At 42.3% G+C, this 23,687-nt stretch overlaps 2 protein-coding genes across 4 annotated transcripts in view; both read right to left on the bottom strand.

Moving 5' to 3' along the window:
* Nucleotides 1-337: 337 nt before the first annotated feature.
* Nucleotides 338-10,255, bottom strand: LOC105276402 (putative leucine-rich repeat-containing protein DDB_G0290503). 2 transcript variants are annotated; one of them, XM_026970421.1, is made up of 6 exons: nucleotides 8,785-10,255; nucleotides 7,964-8,553; nucleotides 7,584-7,753; nucleotides 7,220-7,373; nucleotides 7,010-7,146; nucleotides 338-6,664 (listed from the first exon to the last, which is right to left on the bottom strand). In XM_026970421.1, exons 1-6 carry the CDS (start codon nucleotides 9,506-9,508, stop codon nucleotides 6,580-6,582), a joined length of 1,860 nt encoding a protein of 619 aa, XP_026826222.1. In that variant the 5' UTR covers nucleotides 9,509-10,255; the 3' UTR covers nucleotides 338-6,579. The 2 variants fall into 2 exon arrangements, with proteins under 2 accessions (XP_026826222.1, XP_026826223.1); XM_026970422.1 differs by lacking the exons at nucleotides 338-6,664; nucleotides 7,010-7,146 and having other exon boundaries at nucleotides 7,280-7,373; nucleotides 7,545-7,753; nucleotides 8,785-10,254.
* Nucleotides 10,256-10,318: 63 nt separating this feature from the next.
* LOC105276401 (ELKS/Rab6-interacting/CAST family member 1) overlaps nucleotides 10,319-23,687 on the bottom strand; it is a 59,155-nt gene continuing 45,786 nt past the window's right edge. Inside the window, exons 7-18 of one of the 2 annotated variants that reach the window (XM_026970419.1) lie at nucleotides 23,101-23,268; nucleotides 20,975-21,238; nucleotides 19,468-19,854; nucleotides 17,716-18,018; nucleotides 16,675-16,827; nucleotides 16,398-16,586; nucleotides 16,067-16,206; nucleotides 13,651-15,880; nucleotides 11,381-11,638; nucleotides 11,050-11,237; nucleotides 10,848-10,902; nucleotides 10,319-10,597 (exon numbers count right to left, since the gene is read on the bottom strand). In XM_026970419.1, coding sequence (XP_026826220.1) covers nucleotides 10,562-10,597; nucleotides 10,848-10,902; nucleotides 11,050-11,237; nucleotides 11,381-11,638; nucleotides 13,651-15,880; nucleotides 16,067-16,206; nucleotides 16,398-16,586; nucleotides 16,675-16,827; nucleotides 17,716-18,018; nucleotides 19,468-19,854; nucleotides 20,975-21,238; nucleotides 23,101-23,268 — 4,371 coding nt within the window. In that variant the 3' untranslated portion in view covers nucleotides 10,319-10,561. The remainder of the gene's footprint in view (nucleotides 10,598-10,847; nucleotides 10,903-11,049; nucleotides 11,238-11,380; nucleotides 11,639-13,650; nucleotides 15,881-16,066; nucleotides 16,207-16,397; nucleotides 16,587-16,674; nucleotides 16,828-17,715; nucleotides 18,019-19,467; nucleotides 19,855-20,974; nucleotides 21,239-23,100; nucleotides 23,269-23,687) is intronic. The other variant, XM_026970420.1, reaches the window with a different exon arrangement.

Below are 23,687 nucleotides of genomic sequence, written 5' to 3'. Positions count from 1 at the left end.
TTCAGAAATATTATTACGAAAAAATATGGAATAATTAATTATTAATGTTATTAACTTTTTTCTCTATTAGTAATTAAAACAAAAGAAGCGATCAAACGTGAATATTGTAAGCAAACTTCGGAGGCTTTGAATGTATTAAGAATAATATAAACGCAAAAATGCTGCAGCAATTTTTAATATACTATGTTGTAAACGGAACTTTTCAGGAGAAGCTGGAGAATTAATAAAGTTAGAAATTACAATTCTCCCTTCGTAAGATATTTATTTAATTTAATATCGGATTGATTAGAGGCTTGCAGAAGGGAACGATCAGCATCAACAATAAATACACTTGTCGGACAATAGACAATATGTGTTTATTTAATAGTTTCGCTATATAGATACTTATACGACTTATCGCTCTAACAGATCGCTGCCTACAACGTGACGGCCGAATTTTATTGTGCCTGGCCCTACTAGTCCTTATTGTGCTTGAATCTATGATGGGTCGACGTCACACCTCGTTTGCTTTACGTGGTTAGTTGGTGATGGTTCTTCTTTTCTTTTTCTTCACAACGTCGGTTGTCAACTAACAAGATTGGATTATACACGCTAATGTGAGACATCGCGTCGCACGAAATCGACTCGCGCGGTCATCGAGACCCGTTGCTACGTGGTCATCGACAAATTGCCATTTGCACTTGTATGAAACAATTCATTAAGTAATGGGATGTCTATATAGATTTTTAATTCTCTGCATTTGTCGCACAAAATAAAAGCGCTACTTTCCCTGTTGGGTGATATGTGTACAAATTATATGTTAATTAGATTAATTAATGTCTCCAATTTCTATTAAACTTTATATATTTAATTGAAAAATTTAATATTTGAGTATTCGAATCTGTATTTAAAATATACATATGTCTTGAATATATTAAACTTTCCACACACTTGGAATAATTTTTCTAATAATTTTTCTAACAGAATGAAACTTTAAAAATTGAAAGGGGCGCTTTCTTTTGCGTTCTCTTAATATCCTGCAAATTTACGATGGCGACAGACGCGGCAATTACGCAGGATTATCAATTATCAAAGGAAGACAACACTGTCAATAACATCGATAAATTTTCTACGCAACACGATGTAATAACGAAACGACGCTCGATAAATTATGATTTTTAACAGATATTGTATATATGTACGTATATACATCTCTCTCTTCCTCTTTCTCTCTCTCTCTATATATGTATATATTTATCTATAATGAAAATGTTTGATTCAACGATTATCGTAATTGTCGCGACCATCACAGTACATTTACAGGATTCTTCCAGAAAAACCTCTTCTCTTTCATGGCAATCGTCTTCCATCGCCATCGCAGAAACGGATCGTCGCATCGGAAACGTCTTCCTGAATTCCGGATCTCGATTCTCGCAGATTCTTAAGCATCATGATTCATTTCGTCTTAATTACGATGTTTAAATACTACGATGCTTCCAAGCTGTCGCATTCTGCAGGTAAGATGTACATACATTCGCAAGTTCGACGAGCGCGAGCGAAATCGTCGGCGATGTTCGCGCTGCCGGAAGTCTACCCCGTCGTTCTTCCCGTCCTCTCTTGTCTCTAAAATACATCCTCGATCGAGCGCGATGTCGATCATGAAATTCATGATATCCACTCACGCATTCACGTTATTGAAGCTCACAGAAGCTAAATTGATACGCGACCGGAAGTCGGAAATCCTTCGTTCGTCTAGCATGGAAAAATTCGTGATTTTTCCGGAAATCGTACGGCAGGCATTGCGCATCGTTCGAGAGAGAAAGATGTGCCGACGTGCGACGTGTGTGAGGACGACGGGGTAGCTTCGCGTAATTTCGAAGCGGTGTAAAACTGAAAAGATTCTTCAGACTGCAGACGAGAACGCGCGCGCGAGTATTTGCTACTTCGCATCTCCGCTTGCGTCCTCCTTCCCTTCTTCTCTCTTCTTCTCTCTTTTATTTTATTTTATTTTATTTTTTTGGGTTTTCTTTTGCTTTTTACGATAAACGTGACTCGTTATATAATGGCACACAGCATGGCAGTTGCAACAATGTACTTCAATAAACTGTTACTTTAATTAGCTTATCCCTTAACTTACGTAAAACTTATTCTTAGCTTCGTCGCACTTTTCATTATAATCCGCCACTTCCTCTTCTTCTCTCTCTCACTCTCTCGCTCTCTCATTTATAATCATCATCGACTTCTGCTTGAGGCCGGAAATCATCGAAGCATCGTGAAGAAAAATCATAAAAAAATGAACGTGAGACTAGCTGCGATGATCTCCGGCGTGATAACGCAACATTCATTCGAGATAATACGTCGCTTAATTGATAATCAAGCGTCGCAAGGACTAGGCGAAACATGATCTACCTCACTCTTGCTTCTCCTTTCTTCAATCTGTCTTCCTCTCACTTTCTCTCCCTCTTTCTCTCTCTTATTTTCTTTTTGATTCACGCACACTCACGCACACATTTGACTTACACTTCGCCGTTGTCAAATTATTATCATTCGCTTAGGTATATACACGCGATCGAAGTTGTGTCTATTCTTCGCGATTATGAATGATAAACACGTTACACGATAATGTAATCAAAGCGTTTTCCTCCCTTCTCCGCGTATTCCGCGTTGTCGCTTAGACTCGTTTATCTATTGTTCACTTAGCGATTAAACACGTAAAAATTGGAGAATAGAAAAGGAGCGGAACCACGTCGTACCGGTGTCGGTCCTTGTCGGATGCATCGGATACTGATGAAATCTTTGACGAAATTCCGTTGCCGATTTGAACATTCGTTATCAATAAAAAAAAACATATTTGAATTTCTCATGGAATCAAATTATTATAACGATTATCCCTGTGTTCTTGATTTGTCACAGCTGTCGCACTGAGATAAGTTAATAACTTCAACATTATCTCGTCAGTTTTTCATCATTTTCTTTTTTTTATAAAACAACATCCAACAAGGGTTGCAGCAACACCGGTACGGTTCACTTTGCAATATTCACATAAAAATCGTTCGTTTTTTTCTTTTTTTTGGTATTTTCTTATCATGGACACTTAACAGTCACTTTGGACTTAACAGTCACGAGTCGAAAAATAATATCAAGACCGTTTCTCTCTTTCGCTCACTCTCACGCGACTCACTCATTCTCATTTCACTCTGCAGTCTCGCCTTTAGGATCTCTCGAATACCTTGTAAAGGGTGAGATTCGAGGGGAGGATCTCGATAATTGCCGATAATTCGCCGGTAATCGATGACGAGGTCTGTTGTGATTTTGCGCGATTAAGCGAAGCATCCTGCCCAGTGACACTTTTTGGAGAACGACTTTAGGCGTAAGGGGGGACGTCTAGAAATTAAGTGTCAATTATTTAACGTAACAATACCGAATCACGGATCACATTGTATTTAGATATAATTAAGTAACGATGATCGTCCCGAGTCAAGTCCGGCTTAAAGTTAACTAATGAGCGCTTCTTACACTAAGTGCTTATTATGGTTCTAAGGATTTAGGCGCGATCTGTTGCAAAAATCCAATCGCATCCTCCCCCTCGTGCGTTCTCTCACCATCGAGCCTTTCGCTCTTCTGACGCGGACGATAAAAGTTCTACGACATCGATTGTATCGAAAGAATCTCGTGGAGTGTGTGACCGGAGAGATAATACGTTACTATTATATTATCATATTACGTTAGAGTAGAATCTAATATGTCAACAAGAAATTCGATCTGATACTTTGTCCGTGTCATTGTCACCTCCTCGTAAGCGCATTACGTTTGCACGGTTTCTCGCGGAAGTGGAAAACGTTGCAAATGTAGAATTATGCGCTGTCGAGAAAATTGTGCAACGTGTGTCCAAAAGATGAATATCCCTTAAATTTTAATATTTATAACATTGATCAAAAGAGCAATTTCTGAGAAGTTCAAAAGAATGTCGATGTATGTCTGCATAACAGCAAGTGCTTGTTTTTTTATTAATTAGTGAGAAATTCCACGTTGAAAAATAATGTCGTCAGTCGTTTTAAGCTTGGAATTGATTTATCGGACGCATAACGCATTCACGCATCAAACACTCGTTCTATGTTAACAATTGTGTTAATTAACGATAATATTATTTCTTTTATTTAGCTATATATGATGTAACACGATGATATAGGCTTGATATGATGATGGCACACGTTAACTAATTGTTTCTTGTTATTTCCCTTTTATCGCTCTTCCTTTTCATTTCTTCTTGCTTCTCTCATTGTTATTTCTCGATTCGATTGACGTGAAAAATAAAATTAAACAAGAATTGAGTACAACGGACTTTATTGTTATTATATAATTCGAAAAAATAATAATGATTATTAGAGATTATTTCCAAGTAATTTTTGTGGAAAGTTAAGTGTAAAAAGTACATTGATTTAATCTTACATAATTTTAACATAAATATAAGTTTTGCTTTTTAACGATTTTTACATACTTTTTTAATAATATTTATTTAAATTATCTCATTTTGACTTGTATCATCATTATGTGTACATCTACATTGAGATTGAAGCGCAGAAATAAGAAAAGAAGAGATATTTCAATCGCGTGTGCCGTCACTCGGACAAAAATATTTGCAGCCGAGTATCGCGATGTGCAATCAATATATAAGTATTTTTTCATAAACCAAGTATTATCGAATTTTGATACAAAATTGAAAGAAATTAAAATCTAGCTTATGCGCAAGTTCAATATTATTCTTAATAAGCACAAAAATGAAATAAATAATACAAATAATACATATATGTCTACAGAACTATCTTAATTGACTTAATTAAAATAATTCGCTCGAATGAGAGATTTCAGATCTCTGAACGCATTTTACTCGCGATACTTCGCCGCGACAAATCTCCACGCCGTGCATAATACTCACTTTGATTCCAGCTTACATAGTATAGTACGTCGCCCTAACGTTTAAATATATATATATATATATATCACATATATATATGTATATATATGTGTATATATATATATTAGAGTCGAGTTAATAAGTCTTTTGGGTCTAAAGTGGTTCGTAGACGTTTCGTCGAGTTGCAAAGAGGCGCCGGAGTTAAACGAATGTACGGGGATGGGCAACCGGCAACGAGATAAGTGCGAAATAAGTACCCGCGAAATTCGCAAAGGGTGGGCCTATCCTCAAGTATTAACGATAAAATTTTACACTTTCAACATTTCGCGCAATTAACTCACCGCAATGGCAGACGCGACGATATCAACGGCGGAACTGAGACCGAACGACCGAGAAACGTGTCGTCCGCTTTTCCTCTGGCTGTTCCTCTGGTTCTTCATTTTTCCCTTGCGACACGTTTAATCTTAAACCGTTTTATCACCTCGAAGAAATCCTCCGTTTATCCGACACTGAAGAAACGCGATATTTAACGCGCTCGCACGTGAACGTTGCATTACGTATCTCGGATCGCTCGCCGATTTCTCTTCGGCGATAGCACTTCTTCAACGTCCAATGTCGTGTCGTTTGTGACAGTTTTCGTGATAGTGATCGGTGGCTACCAGCGTAAGGAGAAAAGTGAGATGTATAATCTATTTTCATATAAATCGCATCGCGAGTGTTTAACGACGTCGCCAGGGTTGAGACTTGCGGGCGATGGACGATACGTTCGCGACGATGTCAAGCCTGAAATGCGCTTTTAAATGCGTAGACGCGTTGCAGATCGAAGGGCATTCAAGGCTTGAAACGATCGTGGATAGTTTAAGACGAGACTCTCTATCATTGGTAGATATTAAAATATTGAAATCCGTGAAATAAGGTTGCAGTAACACGTGAGTCTTTTATTATTCACTCTAATGGCCTCTTATAATCTAATCTCTATCTCTTTGCAGCGCTAATTTATTTATGTAATTACACATTTATTTAGAATTAAGAATCTCAAACAAGATATAAAACAAGCTCTTCTAGATGGAACTTCCGATTTCCGTAACAGTACATCGTATCGTACACACGTCGCGCTGCAAAGAATTACGTAATAATTAACATGTCTCATTGCGCGCGAATTTACTTATGTCGCAATACGTTATTGTAACGATAACAAATTACGCCTACACGACGATCTAAACATCGCAGATGTTGAACAAGAAAGAAGATTAACGTTCATGGCGCACGTTTGGGACAATCCGATGTCATCGTATCCGATCACCTCATCCATCGTGAACCATTGAATCTTCCCTGAATTGCTAGAAGGATCAACTTTCAGATTTCGCGATCTTGCCAACTGTTTCCAGCACGATACGTCACGTGGATGATGAAATGTTGATTAATGGCGAATGATGGTGATGACGATGATGTGATGATGAAGAGTAGATGCGTGAGTAGGCGGGAGAGCTGGCTGTGTTGCAATTGTTGTAGTAGTAGTTGTTGGTGTGCTGTAGTTTTTGCTGTTTTCTCTTTCACTAAGCCTCTAGATGCTCTACGCTGTCTCTACGTTCGCGGGTGTGTGTGCGTATGACAATATCGAGGTAACGAAGGTACCGATACTTGGAAATACCGTAGAAGGCTCCAGATACTGCTATTCTGTGTCGTTAGACAACTGTGTCCCAATTCTCCCCACAACTGCCCCATGAGAGGTCCTTTTGATCATCGAACGAGTCTTCCCACTCCAGCGATCTGTAAAGTGTCGTTATTGTTATTGCTATACTGGCAACAACTAGTCTTGATCATTTCACACAATGCTCGATAGTATTAATATCATATCTCAAAGTTTGTTTGTTGTAGAGAGTTCTTGTAAAAGACACTGTAAATGTAGCTAATGAAAGCATGGATTATAAATTGTTGTACGTTGTCGTACCTTAATACTTGAAATCCTACCTCTTACCTTAACATCGCACTTCTTTTTTACTCGAAGCTCGAATGCTTCGAGTGTATTCAGAAATTGAGAGCTTTCAGTTTTGATTATCTATCCACGCGCTTCTACAGTATTTAATTTGAAACAAATGTTTATTTGAGACTTACGTGCTAGCGATGGGTTCCGTGGAGCTACTTGAGCAAATTTTCGATGCGCAGTCCTTAGCACGATTATTACTATCGTCGAGGTTTTTCTTAAATGTTCGCGGTATTGCGTCCCATGTGAATTTCGTAGTTTCTTCATCCTGGGGAAGATATCAATACTAGCGAAATCGTTTCGGATTATGCACAAGAGGAATCGTGACAGAGAGTTTTTACCTTCTGCTCCTTTCCTTCTTTGGATAGTGTGTTTTCTTCGAGTCCTGGTTTCTTGGTTTCTTCCGTTTGGGCCGGAATTGTGCCAACGCTTGAATGTTTTAACGGAGATGAATGAGCGTCTTGTTTAGGAAGATTAGTTTCTACATCGTTCGATCTGCAAGCGACATTAAATTAAATCATTAAAATCGCATTGCACTCACTACGTACAGGATGGATCGCAATTGATTTATCATTAGTTTATCATTAGTAATTGTTTGAACTTATTATTGATAAAATTTACAGAAAATTGTGGATAACAATCTATGCTACTTAGCATTATGCGTACTTCCTGTCTTTACTTCTTCTATTTGTTTAAAGCACGTACTTGCATGGGTTTAGTTGAACTATTGCGGCATCAATTTCCTGTTTCAACCGGGTAAGTTTCTGGATGCTGCAAGACTTTTCGCGATAAAACAAGTCACACTTGCGGCATTCTGTGATTTGATCGGTATGCAGCTTCATCAGGTTTGCAATCTTATTCTCCATTTCAAATATCTGACAAACCAACAGCTAGTTTTTATTTGACAAACATGATTGCATTGCTTCTTACATAATTAATCAGAAACCGAAAGTACAATAAATTGAACTTTGAGATAAGCAGATTTAGAAACTACATTATGGACATCAATACATAAATTGAACGTATCTCAGAGAAAGGTTGTGCGTAATTTAAACTGTAATACATTGTAAAGATTTGCAACTCACTTTCTTGTATTTCTGATTGAATTCTTTAAATTCCGAGCGTGTTAAGGATTTTCCTAGCTTCGATATGGTTCTTTTCAATATACACTTCTCTTCTTCAATACACTCGGTATGGTTCCTCAACTTAAGCTCTATATTTTGCTTTTCATTCAAGGTGGCTATGAGCTTCTCGATTGTGTTCACTCTTTCGACGTGCGAATTCTTCAGAAAGTGAATCTTTATTTCCAACTCTTGCACCTTCTTATTATCGTCAGTACCCTTTAACTTTATCGTGTGCAACTCTTTCTCCAATTCGACTTTCGTTTTCTCCATCTCCAGTATCTTGTTCCGCTGCTCGACTACCTGCTGCTCGTACTTTTGGATTCTGTTGTCCTTTTCCGAGATGTCGTGCTCCATCTCCTTCATTTTCTGTTCTTTCTTTCGCAGCTCCATTTTCAGGAATTCATTCTGTTCCTTGATTTCATTCAGCTGCTCGCATTCCATTTTATCATCCTCTTCCGAGATGATATGCCCCATCTCCTTTATTTCTTCTCCTTTTGCTTTCTCCTTTACTTTATTGTCGGACAACTCGCTCGTCTCCAATGTATTCTTGCCTGAGAATAATGAAGAAAAAAGACTATAGTCATAATGATAAATACTCGGCTAAAAATAAAACTAATATGTTTGCAATTCCTTCTTTCTAATTGAGGACACAAAAGAATAGAATCATGTCATGAATCATTTTCTTTCTTTGGTTCGTTTTGCTTTCTCAAATTGTTTATATCTGCAAAACGACAGAAGCTATAAAATATAATAATTTTGCTAAACCTTTTACTCGCATTTACCTGATTGATTTTTCTTCAATTTCGACACCTCTTTTAATTCAACAACTTGGTTCCACAACTGTTCGATCCTGCACTCTCGATCTTGTAGCTTTCGTTTAAGACCGTCGATGTCGTGCTCCCTGACGTAGTTTTCCAGACTCGTCACCGTCTCTTCCAGCTCTACCATTCTCGTTTTCATGAAATTGTATTGCTCGAGCTGCTTCTCCAACACCAAGATGTGATCCATGTGCAATGACTTCTGATGACGTAAGTTCTGTATTTCCTTCATGTCTTCCGCGAGGACGTCCCTCAGCTCAGTGACATCGTTCTGCAGTTCTATAATCTGGTTGGTCTTCCTGTCGACCGCATCCTGCAAATGCGCATCCTGCAACTTCTGCACATCCGCTTTATATTGATGTTGCTCCTCCAAATTGTATATATAAGTCCAGTCATAAAGCGCCGACGCTTTCCAATACCAAGACTTCAGTATGTCCATTTCCTCCTTGTATTTTCTGTTATTTGTTTCATCACAGTCTTTTAAATAAGTCTTCTTCCTTCTGTCGTCCACACACTTTAACATCAAGCGGCTTACTTGCTCTTCCAGCTTGAGGATGTTCAATTTCTCGAAGCGCACGAGATTCCACAAGAATCTCATGTACGTATGTATATTCGGGCGCAGTTCTTTACGCTCTTCTATCCACTGTCTGTCCACCTTCGTTTCTATATCAAGGATGTTATCGTCCATCTCTAAGGGTTTCTCGCCGAGAGGGCTTATCCCTGAGACTAGCTGTATGCGTGTCGAAGCGGTGTTCGCGGCAAAGTGGCGAAATGACCAAACGTACCGGGATGGACAACGAAAATAAAAGCGGAAGCACACAGGAGCGAGCAAAGGAAGATAATGCGAAGGACGCAGGAACGTACGTCTTCGACTGGTTGCGGGACGAATCGTGGTAAACTTGTTTTCTTGTTTCTCTCTTTTGCTTAGTCGATATTTGAATTACCGTCCGTTATGTTACATGTAGTCTTCCCTCGCATTCTTCGTTGCTTTCTTCCCTTTTCTTCGCGTCTGCCGTTCACCGTCTCTGATCTCCTTTTTCTTTCTTTCTGTTTTTTTCTCTCCCCTCCTCCCGATTTATATACTCGCGTTTTTTATATTTATAATTTTATGTGTGTGCATACATATATACATCTACATACGTATATCCTTCCCGCGGCCGTGTAAGTATTACATGTATGTACAGACGGAGGCGCGTGTGTTCGTATTTCTTGTGTCGCACACATGTAATATGTAGGTACATGTATTTATATATATATTTATATATATTTCGATCTCTTTGATAATAATAATTAATTAACGTTATTGTTGCCGTTGTCGTCTTGTTTCGCGTCGTCTTTAATATTTATATTTATAATTTATTCTTTGTGTATATATATATATCTATATATCTGTATAATTAAATTTATATTTAAATTCTTTTTATCTTCAATATTTATATTTTCAATATTTATATTTATATATATATACCAAGTTATTGTTGTGTTATTATCGTTATTATTCTCTCGCTATAATTATTATATATGTTAACAATGGTCGCAGCATTTTACGTAAAATAATTATATGTCTCGACGTGGGTTTTGTCCATCGGCGGACCGACATCAATCTTTCGTTTAAGTCCCTCATGTGTACGTTTATATATATATGTATATATATATTTATATATATGCTCGTCAAGTTCCGCTTATAATATGCAAATTGTACTAAAAAGAACGGAGAAGGCGTTTCCAACGAAAATCGACCTTAGAACAAGCTTTTTAGGAATCCGGCGGGTCCCGCCTGCTCGCAACGTTTCGAAAACGTTTTCGTATTGTACATTAATATAAAGCCGAAGGAAAATACGTGTAATACATAACCAAGAATGTATATAAAGCGTGTGTAAATGTGTGTGTATGCATCCGTAGGCAGCATGAAAAATATTAAAAAAACAAATGGTTAGTAGGTCTAAGAAAAGTATGTTAATATAAATCAATTAATTTATGTTTTTATTATTATATTTATTAGATAAGTAAGTATGAGGTATACTGACCTCTTGCTGTGCAGTTGTAGCTTGTTTCAACTTGGCTTGTGCGACTTTGAGTGCTCTGTATAAGGAAGAAATCAAGCAAATCCACCATTAATAAACGGATAATATATATATATATAATCATATTTTATAGATAAATATGTTAGTTATATTACGAAAATTTATTAGCTTTTTGTTGTGTCTGAAGTGCTTAAAGTATACTCACTCGTGAAGATCTCTGATCTGTTTCTCTTTGGAGTTTTGTTCCTCCTGGGTCATCTGCATGAGGTGCAATAGCCTCTCGGTTTCGGCGACGCTCCTGCTTGACTCTTCCTTTGCCTTTTCCAGTTCCTTCTCGGCAGTCTCGAGCGCCTTTTGCATTTCCGCTAATCTCTTGTCCGGCGCTCCGCCACTCTGTTCGCACACATCGAATCATGTAATCAATTTTAGAAGAGAGGAAACTTGCGACAGAACTCATTCGTGTGTCGACGATACATTTAACGAAATTATAAAATACTGATCGATTATTGTTAGTAATAATACACCACTACGCTCACCTTCTGTAGTTGCTGTTCGAGTTGGTCCATCCTCGCCTTCCTCTTCTTCAGATCCTGGTCGAGACTTTGGAGCGTCCTCTCCTTCTCGTCTAATGTTCTAGCTTTCTGGTCTATGGACTTCGCCCGGTCCTCCGTCTGTCTTCTCTGATCGTCCAATTGTCGTTTTTGATCGTCCAACTGTTTCCTCTCTTGCATAGTATCGGCGCCAGCCTTCGCGACTCCAACTTGGAGTTTCTTGTTCGCCTCGTGCAAGTCCACCTGCATTTAGAAAGAAATCGCTGTAGCGCACTCCGCGCGTTCCCGTCGCATGCACGCTTTTCGCATTTCCTTCTGAGTTAGCCGAAAATCAACTGCGAGACAAGGAGAGAAAGAGAAGCTTGATGTGTGCCGTATAAGAACTATATAATAATGACCATTCCAAAATGCAAACTCGGCGACCGTCTACTTGCGCTTTGGCTGAAAACGTGCTTTGCTATGTCTCGTGTGAGTTCTCAATTCCCAAAGTGCAATTAGATCGCAAGGCTACGCCGACTCTCGATCTCCCTCGCGATTAAAGATAATTTATATATATTATTTTTTTCCAGATAATTTGCAATTTAGGATTACTGTAAAGGCGAACGTGAAAGAAGTAATTTCTCAAGAAAAATCGAGAGTCGCGTTCTACCGGTCACCTGATCGACGGGACGAAATCATGAATGCATGATACAAGTGGATAATAATAATAATAATAATAACAATAACGATAACAATAATAATAAGAATAAGGATAATAATAATAATAATAAAAACTAATTAAACGCGACATCACACAGACACTCCTCCATATCTAATCATTACAGCGAGATGTATATACAGAGAGATATATATCGTGATAGAAAACGTGGCGAAGATAAAACAACGTATGTCTACGATGATGAGAATATATATATGTATGTATATATACATGAGCAAACGTCTGAAATGTGCACCAATCAGAGAGAAAAGGATACCGTTCCCAGAAAGACATGAGTAATACTTTAATCCGTAAAAGCGCAAACATCGTTGCATTCTATAACAACATAGAGAAAACACATGTATATGCAAAATTTACTTTGAAAAAAAAAGAGAAAAAAAGAGAGAAAATAATTTGCATAGGAAGATAATTTGCGCAGGAGAAGAAGAGCGGTATTTCCTCATCTCATCGATGCAGTGCATGCTTTCCAACATAAACGATCTTTCACGATCACTCCTTGCTGTCGTGTCCAATATACGACATATAAGCGCAGCAGTAACAATAATATGACTAAATATAGTGATAATAATTCGGGAAAGCGAGCGCGCGCTCGCGTGAGAATCGAAACTTTCATTTACTCGTAACTCCGTCCATGTGCGTGTGCGTGAGCCTCTCTCTCTCTTATCTACTCTCTTTCTCTTATCTATTTTCCATTTTCTCGCGCTCGCTTTCTTCACCATGTCACAATAATGATCACAGTACCGAATGAACAAACAAAGATACAACAACGACAGTAATAATAATAAGAATAATGATACCAACGATAATCAGAATAATGACGGTAAGAATATAATAATAATAACAATGATGGTAAGTAATGGCAAAGACGATAATTATAACAATGAAAACTTCGAACGTATTCCGATAGCAATGAGCGACAAATGGCGGTGCTTGGAAGAAGATCGCCGGGGAAGAGGAGAGGAGCTAAAAGAAGAAGAGGTCATTGTAGGATTGATCATCTCCTTGCAAATGGGACGTTGCGCTATGCAGCGGGCATCGTTGCGCACACGTGTATAACGTAAGACAAGAGAGACGGAGTGATGCAGTAGTAGTGCAGCGTGGCGCACATACTTATCTATATACTTTTGTACACACATATATTTATTGGTTTATTATGTGCGCATTATTCGTATATATGCATCGATCTTTTTTTTTATATACTTTTTTCTGCGGCGGCGTGTGCGCGAGTCTCTATTGGGCGCGTTCGTGTCTTCTCGCGCGCGTGCGGAGGAGAACAGGAGGAGAAGGAAGCTCGTTCGTCCGCTTTCTCGACACGAAGATCGACGCGATTCCGTACCGGTGGCGTTTATTAATGTTATTTTTTTTTGGTGCGGGCAGAGTGCACGGGGTAGTGGTGATATAATGGTGGTTGAGATGATGGTGGAGATGTGGTGATTGGTGGTGGTTTGAGTGGATGGCGAGTGTGGACCGCCGTCAGCGGCGCGAGCGAGCGCGTCGACGCCGTCGACGACGCCGCCGCCGTGATCAGGCCGCTAACCTGAGTCTTCTCCAGTTCCTGGCACAGCATCTCGAGCTGCGCCTGGAACCGCTCGCGCTCCACGGTCGCCTGCTTAATCTCCTCGCGCGAGTGCTCCAGCTCCTTTCTCAGCCTGCTGATCTCCTGGCCGTTCTGCTGCGAGGGCTGCTGTTGCTGTTGCAGCTGCAGCTGCTGCTGTTGCTGCTGCATGGTGACCTGCATCTGCTGGATCTGCTGTTGCTGCGCGTGCAGCTGCCGCTCCGTCGCCTGTATCCGCTTTTGCAGGTCGCCGGCCTCGCGTTCGGCCGTGTCCGCTCGCTGCCGCTCCGTCTCGCACAGCTTCCGCCACTGTTCAAGCTGGGCCGCGTCGGTTTGCGCGGCCTCGGCGCCCCGCGATGCCAGCTGTTTCTGCAGCTCCTGCACCCGCTTCTCCGATTGCTCGGCGCGCTGCCGCTCCTTCTGCTGCGCCTGCTGCAGATTCTGCACCTGTTGCTGCAATCGCTGAACCTCGCGCATCTGCGCGTCGAGGGCCTCCTTGGCGGCGCGATCGGGCGTCTGCGCGTGGGCCCGTTGCTGCAGTCGGCGTGCCTCCTCGCGCTGACGCTCCAGCTCGGCCTCGTTCGCGCTTAGCTCCTGCTGGAAGTTCACCAGCATCTCCTGCGATTTTTCCAGCTGTATTACCAACTGATCGCGCTCCACCTGCAGTTGTTTCGCGTCCGCCTCAAGTTTTTCCTTTATCTTCTCTGTATGTTTCTCTCGGTTCTCCAGGATCGCCGACATCTTATCGCGCTCGCGCTGTGACACCTGCAGCTCGTACTGCAGCCGAGCGAGTTCCTCGCTTCCGGCGATCTGCTGTTGCTGCTGCTGTTGCTGCTGTTGCTGCTGCTGCTGCACGCGACGCAGCTCCTGGCGCAGCGCCTCCCGCTCATCTCGCAGCAGCTGCAACTCCGCGGCAAGACGCTCGACTTCCTTCTTCGCGATCTCGGTAGCCTCCTGATACTTGGCGGTCTGCAGGTGCGCCTTCTCGAGCTCCTTCGCGAGCCTACCCGCCTCCAGCTCGACCTGATCGCGCGCTACGATCGCCTTGTCCAAGCTGGCACGCAGACGCTCGACCTCGATGCTCGCGCTCTCCGATCGTGTCTTACCCTCAGTCTGCATCAGCCGCTCCAGTCGCGCAATCTCGACGCGCAGCTTCTCGTTGTCCGCCTCGAGGGCCTCCGCCCTCGTCTTCACCTTGTCGTGCCGATCGCGGATCTTCTCGGCCTCGATTCTCGCGCGCTCGATCTCCGAACGGTTGCGCTCCTGCTGCGCCGTCGCCTTTCCGGTCTCGTCGCGCGCCCGCTCGAGCTGAAGCTGCGCCTCGTGCAGCTTCGCCTCGAGCTCGACGTGGCCCGATTGCGTCCTCTTCAGCTCGGCCTCGCGGCCCTCAAGCCGCTCGCGCAGCTTCTCTACCTCCTGCTGTAGCCTACTACCCTCGCTCTGCCATTTCTCCTGCTCGTACTGGTATTTACCTCGCACGCCCTCCGCACGCTCCAGATCGGCGCGCAGCCTCGAGGCGTCCTGCTCGGCCTTCCGCGCGCGCTCGAGTTCCGCCAGCGCCTTCTCCAGACGGTCACGTAGCCGCTCCACCTCCAGCTTCGCCCACTCGTGCTCCTCCTTCTGCCGCTCCTGGCTCTCCTGGTACTTGCCGAAGCGGGTCGCATACCTTTCGCTCTCCTCGCGAGCGCTCTCCGCCTCGACGCGCAGCCGTTCCGCTTCCGCCTGGGCCTTCCTCACCTCCGCCTGCTGACGATCGTGTTTCTCGTACATTTTCTCGATCTCGAGCTGCATACGCGTGAGCTCCTCCTGCGTCTTCTCCGTCGCCGCCTGCGCCTTATTGAGCTGCGAGTGCGCTCGCTCCAGCTCGAAGCTGATGCGCTCGTTGTCGGCCACCACCTTCTCGCGCTCGTTCTGCAAGCGCCGCAGCTCGATCTGCGACTTCTCGTAACGCTCGCGCACCATCTCCAGGTCGACACTCAGCCGATCAATGTTCTCCTTTGACTTCTCCTCGTGTTCCTTCGTGCGACCAAGTTGCAGCGCCGCGCGATCGTACATCTCCTGCACGCGGGACAGCTCCTCCTGAGCCTTGCGCGACTCCTCACGTGACTTGGACGCCAGCATCTGCTGCTTCTCCGCCTCCAACTCGAGCCGGTCCTTGTCCGCCTCCATCACATCGATGCGATTCTGCAGGCGGAACACCTCGCTCTGCGCCCTGTCACATCGCCGTAAGATATTTAGCCTCGAAGCATTCTTTTACCCCCATTTTGTTGAAACTAACTACTTGAGATATTTTTACTTTTGATAAGAATATATTGAGACAATTGTATCGTTACTTGATGCAATATTGAGATATATTCGAAGTAATTGCGCCTTTCTGACATAGACTGGTTGGTATTACCTATCGTATTTCTCCAGCATCTTCTCGAATTCCTTAGTGGTGTTCTCTCGTTCCTCGTAAGCCTTGTTCATTGAATACTGAGCTTTATCCAGTTTCTCCTTCAGTATCTGGATTTCAGTTATGGCGTCGTCTCGTTCGAGCTGCTCCATCCAATACCGAGAGAGATGGACCAAGAACAACAGGAAAAGAAACGTTTCAACATCAATGTAATTCTTTGTAAAATAATACACCAATCGGAGAAGTGGAGAAGTATTTTATTACGTATCAAAACGATTTTAAGATAGTCTATAAATATTTACAATGATAACAGCAACTAGTTAGATTTTCTCACCGTTAATTTCTGATGAGTGTTATGCGCCTTCTCCCATCTCTCCTTCACCAGATCGAGTTCTGACAGCACGTTCTCCTTCTCGCGCTGCATCTTGGCTATCTGATTCTGCTGCAGTTCTATCCTCTCGTGCATCTTCTCCATTTCCTCCTGGAAGCTGTCTCGCTCCTTTTGCAGCCGTTGCATTACGACCTGAGAATCACACGAGTTAATTATTCAGGGTGAAATTAACTTTCGCGGTGCTATTAATTTTCTGTTAATTAAATCTCAGTCGACTTACTTGAGCCTTTTCGTATTTGTCCTGCAACCGATCAACGTCGAGCTGAATTGACTCGCGTTCCTTCTGCATCCTCGTCGACTGTCCTAGCGCCTTGTCGAGTTGACTCTGGAGGTTGTCGAAGTCGTAGTTCTGTTTCTCTCTCTCAACTTGCATCTGCAGCAATCGTCGTGTGTTACTCATATGTAATTAAATTGAGTATAATATACAGGGTCAGGCACCTAAAACAGGCCACCTGCATATCTCGGTTATTGGTGATAGAAAAAAATGTGTCAGATCAAACTTGCATGGTTTCGAGGGACACATAATTTGTTCTAAATAGTTTTTTATTAGATGGACGCATAGAGGTCATATGAAGGTCAACTTCGCTTTTTTAAATGGTATGATATGTTTTTTTACGTACCATCTAGTAGAGCGTTTGAAGATGCGCACATTGATCTACGGGTCAAAATCATTCAAAGTCACTGAAGGCTAAAATTTCTAAGGGCTAGAACTTTTTAATTTCTGAATTTACGGTATTTTCAATGGCAGAGAACTCTAGGCAATATAAAAAATAATGATATCATCAACTCAGAACTTCTCGGAAAAGAAAAAATTTCTAACGGCTAGAACTTTTTCATTTCTGAGTTTACAGTATTTTAAATAGCAGAGAACTCTAGGCAATATAAAGTAAATTATTTTCCCTTGCAGTTGGCCTTCAGTAACCTTGAATGATTTTGACCCGTAGATCAATGTGCGCATCTTCAAACGCTCTACTAGATGGTACGTAAAAAAACATATCATACCATTTAAAAAAACGAAGTTGACCTTCATATGACCTCTACGCGTCCACCTAACAAAAAACTATTTAGAACAAATTATGTGTCCCTCGAAACCATGCAAATTTGGTCTGACACATTTTTTTCTATCACCAAGCCGAGATATTTAGGTGGCCTGTTTTAGGTGCCTCACCCTGTATACTATATACATATGCACAAATTAATACTTTTATATATGAATAATATGTGATTGTTACTTTACTTCGATTCTTTGAAAATTACTCACTCTACGAACTTCCGTCTGCGTCTTATCGAGTTTCTCCTGCAGCTTGTCGACTTCGCTCTGCGTCTTGTCCAACATATTCTGCAACTTGTCTTGCTGAAGTTGCGCTTTGCCGAGAGTGGCCTGTGTGCGTTCGAGTTCCTCCTGTGATTTTTCAAGCTCGCTGATCGCCTTGTCCCTCTCGGAGTGAAGACGAGCCACGGATGCCTGCGCTCGGTCGTATTCCTCACGCAGGCTCTCCTGCTCACCTTGAGCATTCTCCAATCTGGCCTTTAGTCTGTATACCTCACCCTGACTCTTTTCCACCTTTAACAGAAAGAAGAAGAATTTACCAATGCCTCTTGCAAATATGATCAACAAAGTCTTGAAAAACAATGTTCACGCAAATTATTAAATGGTTTCCTGTGGTCGTTTTCAGTTATTTCAATAAAGTATAGTGAAATTACTGCTTGAATTTTTACATTTAGAAAACTCAGTACTGTAACATCACTTTATTACTTAAACTCAAGAATGCCGCAAGAAATGTTTTAATTAAATTCTCCGGATGTAACAAAAATTGCACAAGTAGGATGAAAAGAGCTAAAGTTCTTGCGCCGATCTACGCGAAGGGGATGAAATTCCACGCGTACCTTTAGCATTGTTCTGCCGAAGTGTCTCCTTCGCACGTACGCTGTTAATAAGCCGAACTCCTTAATTACAAAGAGATTTTCTGCAACGCGGGACCGAACATTACATTAGCTTTCGCGTAAGAACGGGATCTACGTTATTCATTTCCGACACTCTTGATTCCCCGTCGTTAGCTCGTGTTCTCGCGCACAAAAGTCGCGACAAACGCGGCGAGGGAAGTGCCGGGAAAATGCGAACTTAAGTACGCCGTTTATCCGCGTTCTGTAAGCGGGTGGTATGGTAATGCGCACGTGCAATTTTCCAGTCACTTAGGCGGCGGGATCGTTATTGCGCTGCCGGTTGCAGACGTGATGCAGGACGAAGAGGCGTGATTGGAAATTGGATCCCATTGCACCCCAGTAAAGATGTCGATGAGAAAAAGGGACAAGGATGAGACGATGGAGAAGCCGGAGAATCGAGGGCGAACCACCCTTAGAGTTGAGTACGCTCGGCGGTCGGGTCGGTCGATCGCTATTAAAACCGTTTGTACGCGAGGACGCGACCGACTCGGGCCCGATCTTCAGAAAGTGCTCGTCAGAATGAAACTGCCGAAACGGATTCTTCGGTGGTCCATTAATAGACCACCGAGTGGCGACGTGTGTACGGGCTCCAGCGAAGTAGTTCAAGTTACTTTTCTGCCGATCAATCGATAACACTGTAATTGGCGTATAAATAGCGGCCTGGCGAGAGAACGCCGAAGAGCATGGGGTATTTTAAGCCGCCGCGGGATTCGAATACTCTCTGAAAGAGGGCTTCTCCCTTTTTACGATTTAGGGCGGGATATTTTGATAGTGCTTTAAATACCTATTCGTACTAAGATACAGCGTCTATTGGTATTCTCTCCATGAAATATAAATCAGTCGAATAGTTCCCCAATACAGAATTATACACTTTTAATAAATTCCATCAAGTTCGTGAAAAAATTCAAATATAAGTTCTAACAGTCTTCATGAATTAGAAAAATCACGATATATTTTTAAAGAATATCTTACATTCCTAAAGCGTGGTTTATTATTGCAACAACGCTCATTTATCGATTCGAGACTATCTTTTATGCACACCGTGACAAATTTGACAACAGGAGATTACCTTCTCTTGGAGAGACGCGGCCTCGGCACGTGCCCTCTCGTTGTCCGCCTGTGTCACCCTCAGCTCGGCCTGGGCCCGTCTCAGCTCGGCGGCCGATTTGTCGGCCCGTTCCTGAACGCGTTCCATTTCCTGGGACGAGTTCAGCGTGCTTCTACCGTATCCTTGCGACCGTTCCATGTCGTGCCGCAACCTCTCGTTCTCCAGCTCTAGCCTGGCTAACCGTTGCTTCGCAGCCTCCCAGTCTGCGCCGCTGCGCCCGACCTCGGACGCGGCCTTGTCCAGCTCGGCCTTGCTCTTGCCAAGCTCGGACTGTGAGCTCTCGAGCTTCGCCTCCAATCGGTCCTTCTCCGCCTGTGCTCGCTCCAGACGCGCACCCAATTTTTCCACCTGATACACAGTAAAAAATAAAATGTTAATTTTAACATTTTCTGCATGTCCCAGAAAGTCCACTCTAAATTTTAAGTTAAAGTAACTCATTCGTCATATGTTACTTCTTGACAAACTAGAACTGTTAAGTAATTAACACAATACTTTACATTTATTTTTGTTATTGTAACTTTAAGTGTGATGTAAAAATAACATACAAAGTAATTGAAAACTACATGGAAGAGAAGTTACAATAACTCATCAGAAAAGTTGATAGAACATTTTCGTTCATACAATATGAACATTTACTTTTTATGTTATATTAACACATGATAGTAATTATTTCAACTTAAATTATTTTTGATAGAAACATTAAATTTTTTTAGTAAATTTGATTATTTTATATGTCAAAGTTCATGATTATTTGAAGATTTACTTTAACTTCTTTTAGAATGTTAACTGACTTTGTGACATGTTGATTGTTTAAAATTATTGTGTTAAAAGCATTTCAAATAATATTCCATTTCTAAGAGACATACACAAAATGCTAAATTATGAAGTTAACATTAATGTAACATAAAATTGTTATAAAAATAATAACATCAGTTGTATGTTAATTTTACATTGAAGTAGTAATCAAAACATGGGGCAGCACAAGAAAATTTTAACATATGGACGCACAATTTTTAACGGTGTAGACAAGGAATTAGCCACTTGACTATTGCATACTATTTTCTTAGATGATACTTTAGGAATTTTATCTTCAGAAATTTTGTTTGAGTTCTCCTTAGAGTTCTCTTGAATCATGTAATTATTATGAAAGGATAAATACATAACAGTCACGCGATAAACTTGATTAATTCATTGCGTTGTAAACTATTCATTATAAAGTAAGTCAAACAGATCAAAGAGACACCCTGAACAATCGGAATATTTTTAGGATTCCAATTGCATCTTTCAGACAATTACAGTTGAGTTTGCACTTGTTTGTTCATCACCATGCTTCGAGAATCCGATTTTGTTTCCTCTGAGGAAACGTGCTTAACTCACAAAAAAATCAGTCGTCCACTTGGCGTCGATGGCACGCGGGCCGGAGGATGTGGAATTAAAAAAGGAAAGTTTTTAGCCTTTAGGGGCTCACCTCGGACTCCAAAGTGTGTATCTTCATTTTGTATTCGGCGATCTCCCTCTCGTGCAATTCCCTTTCCTCCTGTTTGTCCTGCTCGGCTCGGTCCCTTTGCTCTCGTAATTGCGCCATTTGCTTCTCTTTATCTCCGATCGCCTCTTCGAGGCTACTAAGTGCACCCTCGCTGCTGCAATGATGCGCCTGCATCGCAGTCAACCTGGCCCTGGCCATATCGACCTGATTGTCCTTCTCTTTCAGAAGGTCCTCCAGATTCTCGATCTGCAGTTAACAACGGACTCAATAATAAAACGAGAAGAGCGCTGTATCGATAGGTCAGCCGCTTTATTAGTACGAATGCCGACTTGATATCTTCCTCTCTTCGTAATTTAGGACAATTTGGTAATTTAGGATAATCTGATAATTTGGTAATTAAGCTTTTAATCCGGTATAATTGCAGCGAGGTAAAATTTGTGTGTCTTGTATAAAAAGAAGCGGGGTTGGGACGAGTGGGATAAATTAGTACATCGAGATTAGCGGAGTCTCGTAAGCGATAATTACATTTGGCAGACGAAATTCCGGGCGATTTTCACGCGAATCGTGAATTCGGCGTGTCCGCGGTTTGTCCCCGTGTCGCTAATGAAATCCCGCGGGATATCAATAGTGTTAATTAACGTAATTTCACGTGATTACCTACCTGCCAACGTACTCTCGTCGGTCTTCTTTTACTCACACAATCATACTTAGACGTCATCGTGACGACGGGCACGCTAATGTAAAAATAGATACGGTGCACGTGTCAAAGTAAATAATAGATTCTATAAGTAGCATACACGTAACTTAAAACATAATATGCCTAATAAGAACGCAAGCAACGATTGGACAAATTAAATTATGCAAAAAGTAGTATAACATAATTAGATACAATACAATGTATAATACAGTCACTTACTGCTAGCTACAGAATAGATAACAAATGAATCATGGAATTTTAATAAGAATTGGGTTTTTTTCAATAACTTAAACTTAACATATCCTCTCGCTTACATGTAACATAATCAAAATTAAATTATTAATCGCAATTAACAACATTATAATAGCAAGCTGCGGAAAAAGTTTGACTTATGGGCTTCCTCTCGCAGTCAATCACGAAAGGAGAGGCCTCACGCATAGGAATAGCAGTACTTTGGGAAAATAAGGAAGGAATGTAGCGCAACTTTATTACCCTGTCGCCAAACTGTAACAGAAGGTGCAACGGAAGTGGGAATGCAAATTAATGAGGGCAACGGGAGCAACAGCGCGCGGGCGCAAGCAAAGTGCAACGCAACGCAACGCAACGCAATGCAACGCAACGTCCACGCAAACTGCGTTTGCACCCCGCGGCTGCAGCGCGTTGACTAGGAAAACGCAAAAACATCGCAAGAAGAAACGTCACGCAAACGGGCGCGCGCACACACTAATCCGTCGTCCACAATCGACGGCCGAATTTCCCGACACTCATGCGCATTCTCTCTGTTCCTCTCACTCCCTTTCTCTGGTCGCAGCATCATCATTACGGTGGATGCTGCGACGCGTCGAGCAGACGCGTCACGGCACGCTTCGCTCTCTTTCAGCCGACAATTAATGCAACGGAGCGGGGGAGGGGAGGGGTAGTACTTTGCGCGTGTACACGACGCGCGCCCCTAATCCGAGAATCTCGCGTCCGTCTCGTCGAACGTGAGCGGGAAAGGCGAACCTTTGTCGCGCGCACGAAGCTGATGAAGCGGTAATCAAAGGCGGAGACTCCGTCAAAGCCAGCTGAAAATCGCCCTTCTAGACAAAGAGAGCCGTGAGAGTCGCGGCGTATTATTTAACGGCGTTTTACAGGAAAGACTACGACACGATCGCAGCAATGAGATCTAGATTTTGCTCTCTGGAACGAGCTCAGGAATTGCAAAATCGTGCGCAGAGCTTTGAATCGTCGTCTTCCTCTTCGGTGTACGATATTATTCTGTGCGATAATTGTGTTTGATATAATCAAGCACACTTGAAATTTTCAATAAATTTCTTCATCCTTGCTTCGTCGAATATTTTTCACGCGATGGGACGGACGTAAGATTCACCCTTGGCCCTTTGCTCCCCACCGATCGCGACTGCAGACTCACCTTGCGCTGCAGAACATTGATCTTGCGATCCTTGATGTCCATGTGATCCTTGAGCTCGGTCAGCTCGGTGTTCATGCGGTTGCGCTCCTGTTGCGCCTGTATCGCCGCCTGCGTCTTCTTCTCGATCATCCTGTTCTTCTCTTCCAGTCGCTGTCGCATCTCCTCGACCTGTGAGATATGCACATTTTCAGCTTGGCTCAACGGTAGAAGGACATCCCTCCGGACGGCGGAGCTTGCGAACGAGCTTTCAGGCGAGTCCAATCCGCGAATATTCAAGCGCACGTATACGACACGAAACGCCACGAGCATGAGAAGAGGAGAAGAGGAGAAGAGGAGAGAACGGAGAAGCTCGACCCAGTTTTCTGCGACGGCTTGGCCCTTCTCTCTCTCTCTTTCTCTCCCATCGGTGACCTCCCTCAACGCGCGATCTGCTGCAGCTTCGACGCGACTGCCGACTCATTAGAGCGATTTGTCAAATGGCCTGGTCGAAATCACGTGCACGTCGGTTTAATTAACGTTCAAAGCCCTCGGAAGCCCTGAAAGATCTATTTGGTAAGCTCGGGTAATAATGTGCTTTCTTCTCTCCC

The sequence above is a fragment of the Ooceraea biroi genome, chromosome 6 (genome assembly GCF_003672135.1).
Source record: "Ooceraea biroi isolate clonal line C1 chromosome 6, Obir_v5.4, whole genome shotgun sequence".
Classification (NCBI taxonomy): domain Eukaryota; kingdom Metazoa; phylum Arthropoda; class Insecta; order Hymenoptera; family Formicidae; genus Ooceraea; species Ooceraea biroi.
This window is presented reverse-complemented; position numbering and strand designations above follow the sequence as displayed.